We start from the raw sequence: 17,483 nt of genomic DNA, 5'->3' as shown, positions 1-17,483 counted from the left end.
CAATAGAAGCACGATGCTTCCTCGGAATCTTTAATAATCTCTCTTCTTCATGTTCTGTAAGGTTAGCACTAATAATACTCGATATATCTTTTTCTCACCAAGATAAGCATATTTCAAAGTGTCAGGCAATTACTATAATTCAAACACAGGATCACCTTTAGGTGGAGGAGGACCTCCTAGAGTTTCAATAGGAAAACTATGTTTTAGGAGAGGTTGTTGTTCAAAGAATATTTATCTATTTCATTTCTTTCACGCAAGTGCATATCATTTTCATGGTCAAGCAAATATTGTTCTAGTGGATCCGTAGGAGGCATGGCAATAGAATCAAGACCAATTATTTGATCCTTACTAGGTAATTATTTATCCCAAGGTTGTTTGCGAAAATTAGAGAAATTGAACTCATTAGACACATCACCAAAACTAGCACTGATAGTTTGTTTTTCACAATCTATCTTAGCATTGAGAGTGTTCAAGAAAGGTCTACCAAAGATAATGGGACAAAAGTCATCTTGTGGGGAACCAAGGACTAGAAAATCAGTAGGATATTTTATCTTCCCACACAAGACTTCAACATCTCAAACAATCCCAAGTGGTGTGATGGTGTCTCTATTAGCAAGTTTGATATTAACATCTATGTCTTCTATTTCAATGGGTGCTATGTCATTCATAATTTCTTGGTATAAGGTAAAAGGAATAGCACTCACACTGGCACCTAAGTCACATAAACCATGATAGAAATGATCTCCTATTTTAACTGAGACAACAGGCATGCCAACCACAGGTCTATGTTTATATTTTTCATCGGGTTTGGTGATTGTAGCAGCTTCATCACAGAAGTAAATAACATGCCCATCAATATTTTCTACCAAGAGATCTTTAACCATAGCAACACTAGGTTCTACTTTAATTTTCTCAGGGGGTTTAGGTGCTTTAATATTACTTCTGCGAACCACAATTGATACCTTAGCATGTTCCTTTATCCTAATAGGGAAAGGTGGTTTTCAATATAAGCAGTAGGCACAACTGGATCAAATTGTAAATAATAGTTTCATCTTTAGCTTTTACCCGTTCTTTAATTTCTTCTTTAATAGGGGGTGATGTTTAAACCACTTCTTCTTAGGGAGATCACATGAGTAGCAAATGATTCACAAAAAGAGGCTACTATCTCAGAGTCAAGTCCACATTTAGTGCTAAGCTTGTGAAAAGCATCGGTATTCATAAAAGATTTAACACAACCAAACTCAAGCTTAATACCTGACTCTTTACCTTCGTCAAGTTCCCCATCTTCAGAGTTGCATTTAATTCTTTCCAAGAGATCCCACTTGAATTCAATCGTCTTCTTCATAAAAGAACCAGTACAAGAAGTATCGGGCATGGATTTATCATCATGAGAGAGCCGAGCACAAAAAAAATTGAATGATAATTTCTCTCAAGAGCTCATGATTGGGGCATGAATATAACATTGACTTAAGCCTCCCCCAAGATAGAGCGATACTTTCTCCTTCACGAGGCCAAAAATTATATATATAATTTTGATCACGATGAACTAGATGCATAGGATAAAATTTCTGGTGAAATTCCAATTTCAATCGATTTCATCCAAGATCCAATATCATCGCATAGCCTATACCATGTCAATGCTTTTCCCTTCAAAGATAAAGGGAAAACCTTCTTCTTAACTTCATCTCCGGGTAAACCTGCAAGCTTAAATAATCCACAAATTTCATTCACATGTATCAAATGCATATCAGGATGTTCAGTCCCATCTCCTGCATAAGGATTAGCTAGCAGTTGTTTTATCATACCTGAAGGAATTTCATAATGCAGTAGGTTGAGGGGCAACTAATTGTGCTTTCGGTCGAGGTGAAGATACCCCGAACAAACCCCTCAAAGGATTGGTTTCCGTAGTGACAAGTGACAATAAATTTCAGCATGTAATATAATTTTTTCCTTACCGATTTCCACTTACCAAGAGTGCTTCACTCCCAGGCAACGACGCCAGAAAAGATTCTTAATGACCCACAAGTATAGGGGATCAATCGTAGTCCTTTAGATAAGTAAGAGCGTCGAACCCAACAAGGAGCAGAAGGAAATGACAAGCAGTTTTCAACAAGGTAATTTCTGCAAGCACTGAAATTGTCGGTAACGGGTAGTTTGATAGCAAGATAATTTGTAACAAGCAAGTAACGATAACGGTAAATAAAGTGCAACAAGGTAGCCCAATCCTTTTGTGGAAAAGGATAGGCCAAAACGGTCTCTTATAATAAGCAAAGCGTTCTTGAGGGCAGGCATGAATTTTGTCTAGCCACTTTTTGTAATGTTGGTTTGATTCACGTTCGCTACTTTGATAATTTGATATGTGGGTGGACTGGTGCTTGGGTGTTGTTCTTACTTGAACAAACCTCCCACATATGATTAACCCCCTCGCAAGCATCTGCAACTACGAGAAAAGTATTAAGATAAAATCTAACCATAGCGTTAAACATATGGATCCAAATCAGTCCCTCACGAAGTAGCGCATAAACTAGGGATTAAGCTTCTGTCACTCTATCAACTCATCATCTAATAACTACTCCACAATGCATTCCCTTAGGCCTAAAGATGATGAAGTGCCATGTAGTCGACGTTCATATGACACCACTAAGAGATTCTCAACATACACATCATCAAAATATCGAACACACATCAAATTCACATGATTACTTGCAACATGACTTCTCCCATGGCCTCAAGAACAAAGGTAACTACTAACAAATGATATTCATGCTCAAGATCAGAGGGGTATTAAATAGCATAATGAATTTGAACATATAATCTTCCACCAAATAAACCATATAGTAATCAACACTACTAGTCACCCATAGTTACCAACCCGAGGTTCCGATACAAAGATTGAACACAAGAGATGAACTAGGGTTTGAGATGAGATGGTGTTGTTGAAGATGTTGATGAAGATTGGCCTCCCAAAGATGAGAGGGTTGTTGGTGATGACGATGGCTTTGAGTTCCCCTTCTGGGAGGGAAGTTCCCCCAGCGGAATCGCTCCGCCAGAGGGCAAAAGTGCTCCTGCCCAAGTTCCGCCTCGAGACGACGACGCTCTGTCCCGAAAGTGCTCTCCTTAGTTTTTCTAGGTCAAAAGACCTTATGTACCAGAAGATGGGCATCGGAGGTGGGCTGGGCTGCCCACAACCCACCAGGGCGCGCCTGGGGTGCCTGGCACGCCCTGGTGTATTGTGGGCACCAGGTGGACCCCCTCCGGTAATTATTTGCTCCAGTATTTTTTATATATTCCAAAATAATTCTCCGTAAAATTTCAGCTCATTTGGAGATGTGTAGAATAGGTATCTCTGACATAGCTTTTTCAGGTCCAGAATTCCAGCTCCAGTATTCTCCCTCTTTATGTAAACCTTGCATATTATGAGAGAAAAGACATTAAAATTACTCCATAAAGCATTATTATGCACAAAAACATTATAACTAACAATATGAAATCATGATGCAAGATGGATGTATCAAGATCGATCCGAGAGAGAGTGTGTGAGAGATAGGGGGTAGGTGGCCTATGGTTCAGAGGGGGGGGGGCGAGGGCGCCTTGTAGTCGCCGGGGACAGGACGGATGGCCGACACGCACGGCCATCTGCGGACGAGCGGTGTCGACGACGTTCCTGGTGAACAGAAGAAGGAGCTAGGGAGGTGGGCAGGGCATGCCAGCCACACCTGGGCCTCCTTCTCTCTTCCTTTTCTTTTTTTCTTTTTATGCTTTTTTATTTTTTGTGTGGTTGGTCTCAAATTTTAGCTTGAAATATATCTCACTGCCACAGAAAGTTTGGCACCTAAATGAAATATATTGAAATTTTTGTAATTTAAAAAGCAATTAAAATATTGTTTGGCCCCCCTTTTTTAATTGTTTTAGGACATTTAACTATTTTATAAAAAGTTGGTTTTGTTTTTACAATTGCTTCGGGGTTATTTGTAATACTTTGACCATTTTTGTTTTGCTGTTTGAATAAATATTAATTTGACATTATTTTAAGTTGAGTTTGAATTTGGTTTGGAACAAAGTGAGGTTTAGAGAAGTAATTGCAATGACATGGCACCATTAGTGAGTGGTTATTGTAGCTTAACTATCGGGTGTTACAGTGACCGCGGCAGAGCACATGCAGGGGAAGGGGCCCTTCTCGGCTTGATTCCTTCATGTTGTGACTCAATTAAAGTGGATGTGAGAGGGGTAGCACACTTAGAAGGGATGGGGTGGCTTCTTATAGCCTGGCGATTCAGGCCGATAAGCATGGGCACGACAGCCATGGCCACGACCATAAATTGGACACAGGCGAAGTTCAGGACGTCCATGGCGGGCAGTCTAGGGAGAGGTCTAGGCTGACGCAGTATGTGCCTACTGGCTCGACATTGATGGCGAGCTAGAGCTTGGTTGGGACGGTACGTCGGCTAGCTTGGTGGGCGGCACTGCCGGTCCGAGAACACATGGGAGAATGGGGGAAAGGACGAGATGACGAAACTAACTACTAGCGCACAACTTGTTTGAGGCCACTTGCATGCCGCGGGCGATGCGGGAGCGTGGGACCCATTCACAGGTCAAATACCGCTTTGACTATGTCCATTTCAGCGAATCACTTGAGCAAACCCATCGAGGGATTACGTTATGCGACCGTTACTAGTATAGTGTCAAAAAAAATGTCTTATAAGGTCTTATAGTATTACGGGCTGAGGGAGCTATCTCAAAAACAATCAACAACTCAAAAAAAGAATAAATGAAGCAGCGACAACGATCAGGTTAGTAGGTTACCAACCATTTTCTTCAGGGGAGCTGTTGGACATTTGCTCTAGGTAGATCGCACAAGGACCGCCAAAATCCGACGGCGGCGCTTGCGCCGCGGATCCAGCCGAGCCAGATCCACGCGGCACGTGACAAGTGACACGACGCTCGCTCACTCCACCCACACTCCCCGGCCGCCGCCGCCGGCCTCGTCAGTCGCAGATCCCCCAACCACCAGCAAAGCCGCCGCTCACCGCCGATCGGCCCACATGGCCGCCTCTATCGCCGCCGCCGCCGCCGCCGCGTCCGTCTCCCACGTCCTTCCCGCGCCGAAACCCAAGCCCAGAACCCCACCCCGCCTCTCCCTCCTCCCCCGCAGGCGCTCCCGCGCCGCCGGGGCCATCTCCGCGTCCGCGTCCGCGGCCTCCGACTTCCTCGCCCCGGTCCCGTCCCTCAAGTCCCGCCTCGCCGCGGGCGACACCCTCTACGGCCTCTTCCTCCTCTCCTTCTCCCCTACGCTCGCCGAGATCGCCGCGCTCGCCGGCTACGACTACGTCGTTGTCGACATGGAGCACGGGCCGGGCGGCATCACGGAGGCCCTCACCTGCCTCCGCGCCCTCGACGCCGCCCGCACCCCCGCCGTCCTCCGCCTCCCGGAGGCCTGCCCCGTCTGGGCGAAGAAGGCGCTCGACCTTGGTCCCGCGGGCCTCATGCTTCCCGCCGTCGAGTCTCCGGCCGCTGCCGCGGAGGCTGTATCCCACTGCCGCTACCCGCCCCGCGGCGTCCGTGGCGCTGCCTACCCAATCGTCCGCGCATCCGCCTACGGCCTCGACGACTCCTACCTCTCCCGCTGCGAGGACGACACCCTCATCATCTGCCAGGTCGAGACTGCCGCCGGCGTTGCGGAGATCGACGCCATCGCCGCCGTCGAAGGGGTCGACGTCGTCCAGATGGGCCCGCTCGACCTGTCGGCGAGCATGGGGTACCTGTGGGATCCCGGGAACAGGAAGGTGCGAGCGGCGCTGAGGGAGGCTGAGAGGAAGGTGCTGGAGGCCAGGAAGAAGAAGGACGCTGCTCCGGAAACCAATGCGGCTTACTTGGGTGGGTTTGCGATGCCCAATGACCCAGCTGAGCAGCTCAAGCACAGGGGATACCATATGGTTGCAGGTGCAGTGGACATTGGGTTGTTCCGGAAGGCGGCATTGGAGAATGTCAAGCGGTTCAAGGAGGCGTCAATGGAGATTGGTGAAGCAGAGGGCGAGGAGGAGGATGAGAAGGAAAATGGATACTGGAGTGAATGAGCACTGAGCTTAGCTCACTGGGGAACTGGTGATGATTTCGTTTGTTTGTGTTCTGAATTGAAACTTTTAGGGTCTCCATTTTCTGGACTTTGGTGTACTCTTGTTTAGTCGATGATTTGGGTTTTAGGGAGCAAATCTGTTTGGGCACCTTACTGTTCCCATTTGTAGGTGGTAATTGGTGAGTACCTAATAAAGAGTTGGATTGTAGTGAAATGCTGCTGTGTCCTTCTGTTCCATTTTATTTGTGGAAAGCTAGAAATTTGTATGAGCCAAACACCAGAAATTACTTCATGACAAGAGAAAAGCAGTGGTAAGTTTTTCCAATAAAAGATTGATGGTGAATTTGTTTTGTGGGGTCAGGGCAAGCCCATAGCCAGACTCCAGATTGTCCATCTCAACACTTGCTCAACCTCAACCACTAGTTCAGATATGCTGGGACATCCCATCCAGAACCATTTAGGTCCTTTGGACACTTGCACATCCCAAAATATCTCCTTCCAGCAACAGTTGCAGCCTTAGGATTAGCTAAGCTCCCTTCCGATTCTTCCCCAAGTTTTTGCTGCTCTTTATCTCATGACCACGATGATCGCAGCTAGCTCCATAGTGAAAGCCAACCTTCCTTGCTCGTCAAGGATATCCTCCTGCTCAGACTTCTCATCTGGTCATTTGTGGCGCCCATTAGAAGCTGCAAAACATTACCGAGCGCATGGTGTGCGCTCGCTGCGGGTAACATGTGCTGCCACTAAGACTGCGAAATCTCCAGGTACTGTGAATATGCTTGCCTCCTTTGACTTGATATGGAACCGTTTCTTATTCTGTTATGCATGATGCTATCTTGGCATGTTTACCCCCCTTATTTTGCAGCTGAAGAGGAATGGAAGATCAAACGGCAATTCCTATTAGAGAAGCGGGTAATAACCATCATTCTGACCAATATTTTTGCATTAAACGTATATGAAGGTTGCTGCGGACTTCTTAACCTTAAGTCTTATGAAGAGAGTTAGAGTAACATATGTATGTGTAGAACAATTATAGATTATATGTGAAATAGGCACTGTTTTGACATTTATGAGGACTTATCTACCTATTCCTGTTGATTCATATGTGTATTGGCTTGATTTACTGTTGATTGAAGATGAGCATTCTATGCTTAGCAGCCGCCATTTACATCAGAGGTGTTTCTCCTGTTTGTTTTTGCAGGTACGTAGTGTTGATGTGAAGGAAGCACTGCGCCTTCAAAACGAAAACAACTTTGTAATTCTCGATGTCAGACCAGAAGCAGAGTTCAAACAGGTATCTTATAGTTGCTGTCTCAAGCTCTTGGGTTTAGGGCAGAAACTTACTTTTACATTGTTGCTTACTTATCTTTTTTGTGTCTTTTATCAACCCGAAATGATAGCTGAAGCAAATTGTGTATCAATGATGATGTATTGAATCGACAACACTATGCTGAATACAGTTCACAATTACTCCCTTTCGTTCCTAAATATAAGTCTTTTTAGAGATTGCACTACAAACTACATACGGATGTATATAGACATATTTTAGAGTGTAGATTCACTCATTTTGCTCCGTATGTAGTCCATATTGGAATCTCTACAAAGACTTATATTTAGGAATGGAGGGAGTATATAACTGGAGATATAATATATGTTGCTGTTGCAATAGCCAAACATAAATTTAGAAGTCTGCTTAGTAGTAGTAGTACCTAAACGGCTAACAGTGATCAAATCGTCTCCAATGATGCCTAAAAAAATGTCAAAAGTTTGTTTTCATATTGTGCCGCTTCATACAATGAAATTTATATTTCAATCTGGGAAAGTTGCACCACAGTTATGGATTTATTTTTGTGCAGGCTCACCCACCTGGTGCTGTTAATGTACAAATATACAGATTAATAAAGGAGTGGACAGCATGGGATATTGCAAGGAGGGCAGCATTTGCTTTCTTTGGCATATTTGCAGGAACAGAAGAGAATCCTGAGTTTATAAAAAGTACGTAGCATTTTTTGTACTTCTGTTTGCTGTGTCCTCACCATTTATACATGTACCGGCAATCAGATGCATATGCCATATTTGTGCAGGCGTTGAAGAAAAACTTAATAAAGATTCAAAGATAATTGTAGCATGTTCAGCAGGAGGAACAATGAAGCCAACACAGAATCTACCTGATGGGAAGCAATCTAGGTATATTATGTTGCCCATATACTCCCTCCGTTCCATATTACTCGTCGTGGTTTTAGATCTAAAACCACGACAAGTAATATGGAACAGAGGGAGTAGTATTATTTACTGCTAAACTTGTTTAATTTCCATGGATTGTCGGTCCTTTTCCAGTTGTCATGAAGGTGCTGAACTGCTGATACTGTTTATTAATGTGATTTGGCTTAAGCTAAATTTCTTGCATCTTCCGTGAAATGAGATCTGTGCATATTTTGTTACTAGGTTTAACCAATCTTCGCATTAAAAGATATTCTCTGTTGTCGGGGTTTTCTGTTAGTGGAAATTTGTTTCGCAATTTGAACATTCTCTTTATTTCTACCATGGGTTTTGTTTAGCTATTTTCCTGTCAACACTGGTGGTTGATTGGTCATGACTGAATTTTCAATACTATTACTAATATATTATCCTGTGAACAAGCATGGATGATTCTGTGATATATTAAGCAGATATTTGTAAATTGGTCCAGTTACTCGACCAATAAAATTAACCAAGTATTAAAAACCATGCTATTTGTGGATGTGTTCTTGGCCAAGTAGTGGGAGCCTGGGAGGGCAGTGTCATCTTCAAGCTGACACATGTTCAAATCTCAGTGGTAGAATTCAGTCTCTCGCAGCCTCTTCTTAATTAATGCCACCAGGCTCTTCCCCTGCTCTCTGCTACGGTCTCCGTCTCCCTTGGGAGACCGTCGCACAAGATACGTTCAATCGGTTAGGACGGCGATCCAATGATAGGTTATGTGTGTGAGTCATGTAATCCTGTTATCAGGCAGTTGTGTTTTCGCCTTGTTTATCCTCTGTGTACTGTTGCGATTGTCAACGAGAACTATTTTTTATGAAGATGGTTGTGTACATCATATGATGCAGAGCCCGGGGGTTGAACCTCCTTTTCAAAAAAAAAATATAGCTCTGCCCCTACCGGTCTTTTTTGGAAAAAAAATATCCAGGAACGGATGCTAACAGCATTCTTTCTTAAAAAAATCTGCAAAGTGTTTTGTGTAAAATGCACTAAATTCAGTATCGTGCATTTGCTTACGTCAAGCGTAGTCAGTCAGGCTAAGACCAGACACAGTTTTCGATCCATGCCGTACTGCACATCCATATGCATCAAAGTTGAGGGGGGCTAGTACTTGTTAAGTGGTTGTTAATCCCGGTAGATAGTTTATGCTTGTTCTCCCATTACTGGATTGCTCTCATTTTTTGACGTGTGTTGACGTATAAATGTATTGCCTAGTCTCTTCCATCAGATCGGTCTTTTGGGTTCATTGGCTAGAGCATGCACATCTACATGGTATCTTGAGCCAAGAGGTCTTGAGCTCAAGACCCGGCTGGTGCAATTAAATTGCAGCCCACTTTCGGTCCACGTTTATGTGTTTTACCACTGAGATTTAGATATTGCTCCATCCGTTCCAAAATAAGTGTCGTGGTTTTAGTTCCCAGGTTGGTAAATCACATTTGAGAACCAGCAGCATTAATTTGTTGCAACTGCAATGCTATGAACTTCAAATTTATAATAATTGATGCAAATTCATGATGGCAGCTGGAGAATTGTCATTCAGCTTTTTCATTCCTGTAGTTTGAAAAGCCACGCTGAGATCATTTTCTAGTTCTTGAATTGCAACTTCAAGAACAAAACGGCATTTTTCTTTAGAAGTATATATGCATTGCTCTGCGTGGACACTCATAGGTAAACTTGTGAGCACCGATGTTTAACTCAGCCGATTATGCTTCGACTCTGGCAGGTCTCTGATAGCGGCGTATCTGCTGGTCCTAAACGGCTACAAGAACGTGTTCCATCTGGACGGAGGGCTCTACACATGGTTCAAGGAAGATCTACCTTCTGAAGGAGAAGAAGATTGAGCAGGAAATGACCTGTCAGTTATTAGTTGCTACGACATTGTTGTTGTTCATACAACTGCAGTTTGTTTGTGATGAGTTGTAATGATGCGCGTTACGGATAAAATTGTCCGCACTAGTTTTGAGAAAATCTCATATCCTTCCCATCTTACCTTTTCGCCGGTGTGAAGGTGCGCTAGATTTATCTTGGATGTCAAACACTTGAACTTAGCCTCACTGTTGTTTGAATTGAGCTGCTGTTTTTGGCGAAATTCATGTGAATCCCATGCATCCCTAACGAGCCATGTCAATGAGCTTTGGGAGGTCCCCTAAAAAAAAGAGCTTTGGGAGGAAAAGAAGTTCTGATCAATCTCACAGTCTCGCAGATGAAGAGGCAAATGAACCCAACCATTTCTTATCACAATGTATGTACAACAAATGCTTTACATGTCTAAACTTATGTGTTCGAGAATGCATGGCGTAATCTGGTGTGAATCCTTGCACATCACGGTGCGGCGTGTCTCTGTCACAGCACCACCGGCTGAGGTTGCCGACCACGTCGCCGGTCACGAGCACGAGCACTGCGAGGAGGCGGTCTTCTTCATGGCGCTGGTCTCCATGATGGGGTCGTGCAGGTCCACCGTGGTGCCCCTCAGCGACAGCACCTCGCCGCCGTCGCTGACGCCGCTGCTGCGCGTCCGCCGCGCCTCGTCGAGCTCCAGCGCCCGGCGGGAGACGACGGCGAAGACCTCCTCGAGGAGCGCGAGGAAGGCGCGCTCCACGTTGTCGCCCGTCAGCGCCGACGCCTCGGAGAAGAAGAGCCCCTGCTCCTCGGCGAACCGCGCGGCCTCGTCGGCCGGCACCTCGCGGCGGTGCGCGGCCGCGTCGGCCTTGTTGCCGACGAGCGCCACGACGGTGGAGCCGTCGGCGTGGGCGCGGAGCTCCTCCACCCAGCGGGTCACGTGGTCGAAGGTGGCGCGGCGGGTCACGTCGTACACCACCATGGCGCCCAGCGCGCCCCGGTAGTAGGCGCTCGTCACCGCCCGGTACCTGCTCCCAACACACGCGCATGCTCAATTGTCAGTGACACACACTCTGTTTTCTGTAAGAAAATCTGTCAAACATTTCACATTTCAACGTGTCAACGTGCTCGAATTTGTGAAGAAAATTCCTTGGCCGCACGCATATCAGAGCTTGTTTGGAAAAGTCTACGTGTTTTTTTTTTTGGTTTGGAAGAAAAGTCCACTGTTGACTATTGAACCGTGTACTTCGCTTCCGGTTCAGTTTCCACCCCAGAACACACAAGCGGTCCTAACAGAATTTTAGAATTAAGCACGAGACTGTTCACTTTTGAACTCTCAACTAACTTCAAAGCGGCTTCGCTGATGCTTAGTCTATGCAAATTTGGGCACGTATGATCTATTTCTAGAAAGGAGGAAAAGTTGTATAATACTTCCTCCATCCCATAATATAAGAGTGTTTTGAGTGTAAAAAGCACTCTTATATTATTGGGACGGAGGGAGTAAAATTTTCTTTTTCTTTTTAGGAGAGATCACTTTCAGAGGTCGGCGTGCTCTAGTGGTTCTAAAAGAATTTTTAACCAAGTTCAAAGCGGACTTCGCCGATGTTCGGTCTATGCGAATCTGGTCATTTTGATGTCCTTTTCTTCCACGAATGCGATGTTTTTTCCTTTGAGCTAATGAAAGCTTCATGTGGTTGCCACATTGACAAACACATTCTGTCTTTGATGATTAATTAATCAAAGTAATACTTAGATTAGTTTGATATCAATAATATTGTATTTGTCAGAGATAATAAACAGTTTTGTAGTCTGATATTTCTAAAACTTTACTTAAATATTAGTAGAAAAAGTAATACAAAGTGTGATAAATAACCATATAAAAACATCATGCATTTCACACTAGATAGAATAATATGTAGAGAAATGGTACTCTAGTCATAGGCACAAATAAGATTTTAAATGAAGTCTTAAAACATCCGATGAAAAATCACTACTAGTGTGTAAATCATAAAATGGTTTTTTTTTTGCAGCACAAGTTTTCTAGCTTGGACTCTAGGTTAGGAGGTTTTAGTATGGTACTCATTTCTGATTTACGCATAGGTCAAAAATTGCCATAGATTATTTTAGTTTAGAACGCCGCTAACTGCCACACGTGTGGGCGTTAAGAAATCTGCCCACACATTTTGTGTGGTGCCTAAGAGAACCAGCCCACACGTCTGTGTGTGGGCAAAACAACTAGCGCCCACACGCCTTTTTTCCCCTCTCGATCCCTCTTACACGCGTACGTGTGGACGAAATAGATAACGCCCACACGCCCGGTACGTCAGGCCCGCACGCCCCACGTGACACTTTACCGCGCGCCCCGCAGTTGCCATGGGCCGGACCCTCGTCCATGTTCGTTTAAGTGCAATTGTCATGTCGCTGAACTATGGTTGCCATGTCGGACAACTACAGTTGCCATGTTTGCTCAACTGCAGTTGCCATCTCAGGTCAAAGTTCCAGATTGCCATTTTTTGGACAACTACAGCTGTTGCCATGTGTGATCTGGTCTACTGCAGTTGCCATGATTTCAAAACTTTAGGAGTTGCCATCTACTAACACTAGGCAGTTGCCATGTAGCGCTACAAAAAAAGGCATGGCAAAAAACGTTCGGGTAAAAAGAGAGAGTTGCCATGTGCTCATAAGCACGCTAGGGCAGTTGCCATTTAAAAAAGAAAGAGTTGCCATCTGCTTACGTGTATGCTAGGGCAGTTTGCCATGTACCATGCCAAACATATGGCAACTGACATGTTCGGGTAAAAAAAAAGAGTTGCCATCTGCTTGCAATCACATTAGGGCAGTTGCCATGTACACTGCAAAACGCATGGCGACTGGCAACTTGGGTGTGGGAGAGGAGGCGGGCGTGTGGGCGAGATGGCAAACTGCCCACACACCAGCCCTTGTGCGTGACTGAAACTGGTGTGTGGGCGAACTGCTAAACGCCCACACACCAGCTCCTCCGTGTGATAAAACGGATGTGTGGGCGACCTCTCTCACACACCACACACGCGAGTTGTCCTACGTGACATACAAAATCAGTTAATTCGTACCAAGATTCGTGCAGAAGTTACTGGACGGTGATGGAGGCGTGTGGGTGAGTTGGCTAACGCCCACACGTGTGGGCGTTAATATTTCCGTTAGTTTATATGTTCCTATCTGATAGACCTTCCTCCGTAAGTATTTTCACAATTTTCAAGATTTCAAGAAACTATGATTTTAAAAGCTAAATCTTGGAAAACAGAACGAAATGTACCCATGTGTTTTTTTTTTTTGCGGGTGCAAAAAATGTACCCATGTCTCAAAAGGAACTCCAGTGACATGTAAAAAACCATGTATACAAAAATCATGCATCTACTACTCTGAAGCTCCCGCGGGCGTTACGTGTAGAAAACAGGTCATAATCCGGGCGCAAATTGGGCACGTATGTATGATCGCCCCACTACGCCGATGGTCTATTCCTAGAAAGGAGGAAAAGGCGCAGTAGGATTTTCTTTTCCTTTTCCTTTGAGAAGAGATCGCTTTCAGAGGTCGGCGTGCTCTGGTGGTCTGAAGAATCGTCGTCCTTACTAGCAGCAGCAGGATCGACATGTACGTGGCCGTCGCATTTGAATGCAGCCGTAGCTTTCGCCTTCTCCCTTCCTGAAAGACGAAAGCTGCCTACCACTCAGCATTTCCATCTTATCGCCCGCCCCCTAGCCTAGCTTGCGTGCTGCGCTGATCTATTTGGTGATCACCGGATTAAATGCATGTGATGGGGGGTGAGGCCGACCGGTATCATGCGTCGATCGACCGATCCCCTAATCCGGAAGCAAGCAACTGGTCCAAAACACTGATCGTTCTTGGCGGCATGTACTCCACTAACCATGCGAGGACGCGGCCACATACAGAAAACACGTTTGTCCTTGGCAGAACAACAGACCCACCCAATATTTTTGTAACTAAGCTTTGGAAAGAAGGCGGTGCTAAAAATTAAGCAAGTGTATGTATGCAGCAGAGATTCGGTGCTTGTTCTGGCACCAGCAAACGATTGTTGCGGAGGGTGATCGGGCAGCTGTACGTACGTGTGCTGAGAGTTGAAACTAGGCGTGCCGCCCAGAATTTCGTATCCCGGGAACGAGGATTGCATGTTTGCGATCGAGAAATTCAAAACGGTAGCAGACGAAAAATGGACTGCATATCATATCAGAAGAGCAGAGCTAGGCGACCGGGCTGGAGGAGGAAGACGGGACGGGGTTATGGGGGCGGGGCGGCGTACCTCTCCTGTCCGGCGGTGTCCCAGATCTGGGCCTTGACTTGCTTGCGGTGGAGGGTGAGGGTGCGGGTCTGGAACTCGACGCCGATGGTGGACTTGGAGTCGAGGAAGAACTCGTCCTTGGCGAAGCGCCCCAGCAGCTGCGTCTTCCCCACCGCCGAGTCGCCCACCACCACCACCTTGAACACGTAGTCGATCTCCCCCTCCTTCTCCCCCTCCCACCCGGCGGCCGCCTCCTCCTCCTGCTGCTTCCCCCGAGATACCATGGCTTGATGATCGAGCAAATGAAACTTTGTTGATCCTAGCTCCCTCGCCTGTCTTGGTCACTCCTTTATCCTCTGATGATGGTCTCTTCTGGATTGATTCTTGATATGATGTGCGCACTGTGTGAGGGAAAGGGTGTCTATAAATCCCAATCAATGTCTATCCAGTATGCTTGGCTTGGCCGGCAGAGGTGGCTGCTGCTAGATAGCTATAGGGATGTGGTGCTGGGTGTGGCATGCAAGAGGATGAGGAGGAGGAGGACAGGGCATGGCGTGGCATCCAGTACTGCTTTTGATGAGGGTTACTGCTTCCTACTCTAGTGCACCAGCAGCCTTTGCCCGTTGTGTTCCGTGCGTGTCCTGCTTTTGGAGGGAAGGGAGGATCTCTGCGCGCGCCAACTTGGGTTGGGGCCTTGGGGGCTTGGGGCATCTTGGGGGCTTCCGAATGAGTTTCGGCTTCCGGTTTTTGATGTTAGGTTTAGGTGAGTGGTTTGGGTAATGGCCCAGCTAGCACCTCCTAATCATTTTGGATAGGAGTAGCAGCATATGTTGCCAAGATGGTAGATTCAGACACATTATTGTAACATTTTGTACGGTTCTCGAGAATAATCAATAAAGTGGCCGTATGCATATCCCAGATGCAGAGGCCAGGGGTCATCCTCCTTTTCTAAAAAAAAACTCCTCCTCCCTTTTCTTTCTCTTGTATTTTTAATTTCGTCTGCATTTTCTTCTTGCGGGGGAACGTACGGTGCTTCACACCTGCGCCTCGATGTAGTGTCCTCCGTGGCCGTGTCCACGGCCGCACGGCACCACGGTGCATGCGAAGCTTGCACGCACGCTACGTAGGGTACTAGTGTCTTCTAATCAGTCTCTTAATTCAGTGCGTACTACTGTCTTCTAATTAATCCGCTCTGTAGAAAGATAACTGCTACGGTACTACTCCATTTTTTTCTAAAAATAAAAAATGGTACTGCCCCTTTCCCTTCCGTGGGATGCAGAGCAGCCGGAGCACAGTACAGATAATAAACCGAAACGGTGCCGGCCGGCGGGGTACCTGCATTATATATATATAAAGAAAAGAGTGAAGAGACGACAGTGCGCCATGAACATCTTCATGCTATGATCAGAAAATACAGAAAAAGCACTATGTCTAGATCTTAATGTCTACTAGCACCTGGTTTTTTTTTACGGTACGTAACGTACTCGGTACCTACGATGTGGTGTGGCATGCAAGACGGCCCGGTAGGGGTGACAGACAGACAGACAAATCCGTTCGTTGCCGTGTACCGACTGACGAAGAAACGTCGCCCGGTCGCGGGCGGGTTCGCTTCCAGGCTAAGGTTTCTGCCGGCGTTCAGGTAAACAAAAATCAAAAAAAGGTTTGCTGCCGGAGTTTCTTTTGCTCCCTCTCGTGGCCACGGCACAGGCTTTGGGTCGCACTTTGGACCGCAAAGGGGGGTGGGGGGGGGGGGGGCTTTTCGCTTTGCCGTCGTCCGCTGCCGCCGTCCCGTCCCTGTCGCTCGCTTTGGCTCCGTGCGTGTGTGTATGCGCCACGTGTGTGTATGCATGGTTGCCACGAAGGCGGGATCAACGGCGCAACAGCCTTTTCAGGGGTTTAGTTTCTCCTTCGTCGCCTCTTCTCGTGAACGAACGATTCGAGCAGAGCAACGTGTTTTCACGAGGTATCAAATGGCTCGGGGCTTTTCGTGTCTGTCCAGTCGACACACTTGGTTTAGGCCAAGACTCTTCCCGCCTGCCTGCCTGCTGAGGACCCTGGTTAATTACGAGTACACTGCACAAGCAAGCAAGCAAGCAAATGCTAACCGCTCACTGCCGTCTTCAGAAAAAGACAGCGCTGCTGCAGTGGTGCCAACTGCCAAGGTGACGGAGACATACGCAATTCATCCATACATGTACGTGTAATCCATGATATGGTACGTTCACCGTGCCGGCAAATCAATGGCCATCAGGCTCCGCGCCCTGCCTAGCCTAGCAAAGTCTATAGTAGTAGTATCAATCGCGCACGTACATACAAGGACACTGCAGTTATTCTGAATTTCTGATACATCGTCGTTGGTTAGCTAACCGGCTTTCAGATATCTCTAAAGTTACTAAGCTCGCAGGAATTGGAGGCCTGGGAGCGATCTGGTGATTTTTTTTTTGCTATGGGCCCCGCCCGTCAGTGTAAGGCCTCGTTGTGAATCCCGCCGCCGATCTGGGACCGCCGCCGATCTGGGACCGCCGCTTGTGTGGTCAATGGATGGGAGTCTCTCTCGGTGCCTGTTCCAATGATCGACGTGACGACCCGCGCGCGTGTCTTTTGTGTTTCTCGCTATCACCACACGTCCTCTTCCTGCCTCCCTCCTGCTCTTCCCGCACTCCTGCTTTCTTGTGCTTTCCTGCCCCATCGTGGAAAGAGAGTGAGGAGGTTGCAACGAGGACAAAATTGTTGTTGCTGATGTTCATATGCATGAGAAAATCATGTAATTTTGATTTTTCGTGCCTCAGAATATTCATCTGCAATGAAGAATCATGCTCATCTGCTGCAGGTCAGTGATTGTTCTCATTCAGATTCAGTTATGTTCTTCTCTTTGACAAATATTTTTTACAAATTACAATGATAATTCAGTAAGCTCCCAGGAATTGGAGGCCTGGGAGCGATTTGGTGATTTTTTTTTCGCTATGGGCCTCGCTGAAAGATTGTGGATGTCGCCTAGAGGGGGGGGGGTGAATAGGTGCTTTAAAATAATTACGGTTTAGACTTGAACAAATGCGGAAT

General features: G+C 46.2%; 3 protein-coding genes across 3 annotated transcripts; 2 read left to right on the top strand and 1 right to left on the bottom strand.

Moving 5' to 3' along the window:
- Positions 1-4,846: 4,846 nt before the first annotated feature.
- Positions 4,847-6,287, top strand: LOC123112783 (2-keto-3-deoxy-L-rhamnonate aldolase). Its single transcript, XM_044533874.1, has one exon. The coding sequence runs from the start codon at positions 5,043-5,045 to the stop codon at positions 6,072-6,074; it is 1,032 nt and encodes a 343-aa protein (XP_044389809.1). The 5' UTR covers positions 4,847-5,042; the 3' UTR covers positions 6,075-6,287.
- Positions 6,288-6,485: 198 nt separating this feature from the next.
- LOC123112785 (rhodanese-like domain-containing protein 14, chloroplastic) lies at positions 6,486-10,298 on the top strand. Its single transcript, XM_044533876.1, has 6 exons — positions 6,486-6,837; positions 6,939-6,985; positions 7,275-7,367; positions 7,930-8,068; positions 8,158-8,260; positions 10,035-10,298. The coding sequence occupies exons 1-6, from the start codon at positions 6,648-6,650 to the stop codon at positions 10,150-10,152; spliced, it is 690 nt and encodes a 229-aa protein (XP_044389811.1). The 5' UTR covers positions 6,486-6,647; the 3' UTR covers positions 10,153-10,298.
- A 229-nt stretch (positions 10,299-10,527) lies between these two features.
- On the bottom strand, positions 10,528-15,047 carry LOC123112784 (ras-related protein RABA3). The gene is made up of 2 exons (XM_044533875.1): positions 14,445-15,047; positions 10,528-11,178 (listed from the first exon to the last, which is right to left on the bottom strand). The coding sequence occupies exons 1-2, from the start codon at positions 14,705-14,707 to the stop codon at positions 10,695-10,697; spliced, it is 747 nt and encodes a 248-aa protein (XP_044389810.1). The 5' UTR covers positions 14,708-15,047; the 3' UTR covers positions 10,528-10,694.
- Between the last annotated feature and the right edge of the window lie 2,436 nt (positions 15,048-17,483).

Source organism: Triticum aestivum, chromosome 5B (assembly GCF_018294505.1).
Source record: "Triticum aestivum cultivar Chinese Spring chromosome 5B, IWGSC CS RefSeq v2.1, whole genome shotgun sequence".
Lineage (NCBI taxonomy): Eukaryota > Viridiplantae > Streptophyta > Magnoliopsida > Poales > Poaceae > Triticum > Triticum aestivum.
This window is presented reverse-complemented; position numbering and strand designations above follow the sequence as displayed.

Excerpts from the sequence above, each read along its gene's own strand:
- LOC123112783 (XM_044533874.1), top strand. The coding sequence starts at position 5,043 with ATGGCCGCCTCTATCGCCGCCGCCGCCGCCGCCGCGTCCGTCTCCCAC.
- LOC123112785 (XM_044533876.1), top strand. The coding sequence starts at position 6,648 with ATGACCACGATGATCGCAGCTAGCTCCATAGTGAAAGCCAACCTTCCT. Across the intron at positions 7,368-7,929 it reads CAGAAGCAGAGTTCAAACAG|GCTCACCCACCTGGTGCTGT; the intron begins GTATCTTATAGT and ends ATTTTTGTGCAG. Across the intron at positions 8,069-8,157 it reads GAATCCTGAGTTTATAAAAA|GCGTTGAAGAAAAACTTAAT; the intron begins GTACGTAGCATT and ends ATATTTGTGCAG.
- LOC123112784 (XM_044533875.1), bottom strand. The coding sequence starts at position 14,707 with ATGGTATCTCGGGGGAAGCAGCAGGAGGAGGAGGCGGCCGCCGGGTGG. Across the intron at positions 11,179-14,444 it reads GACACCGCCGGACAGGAGAG|GTACCGGGCGGTGACGAGCG; the intron begins GTACGCCGCCCC and ends TGTTGGGAGCAG.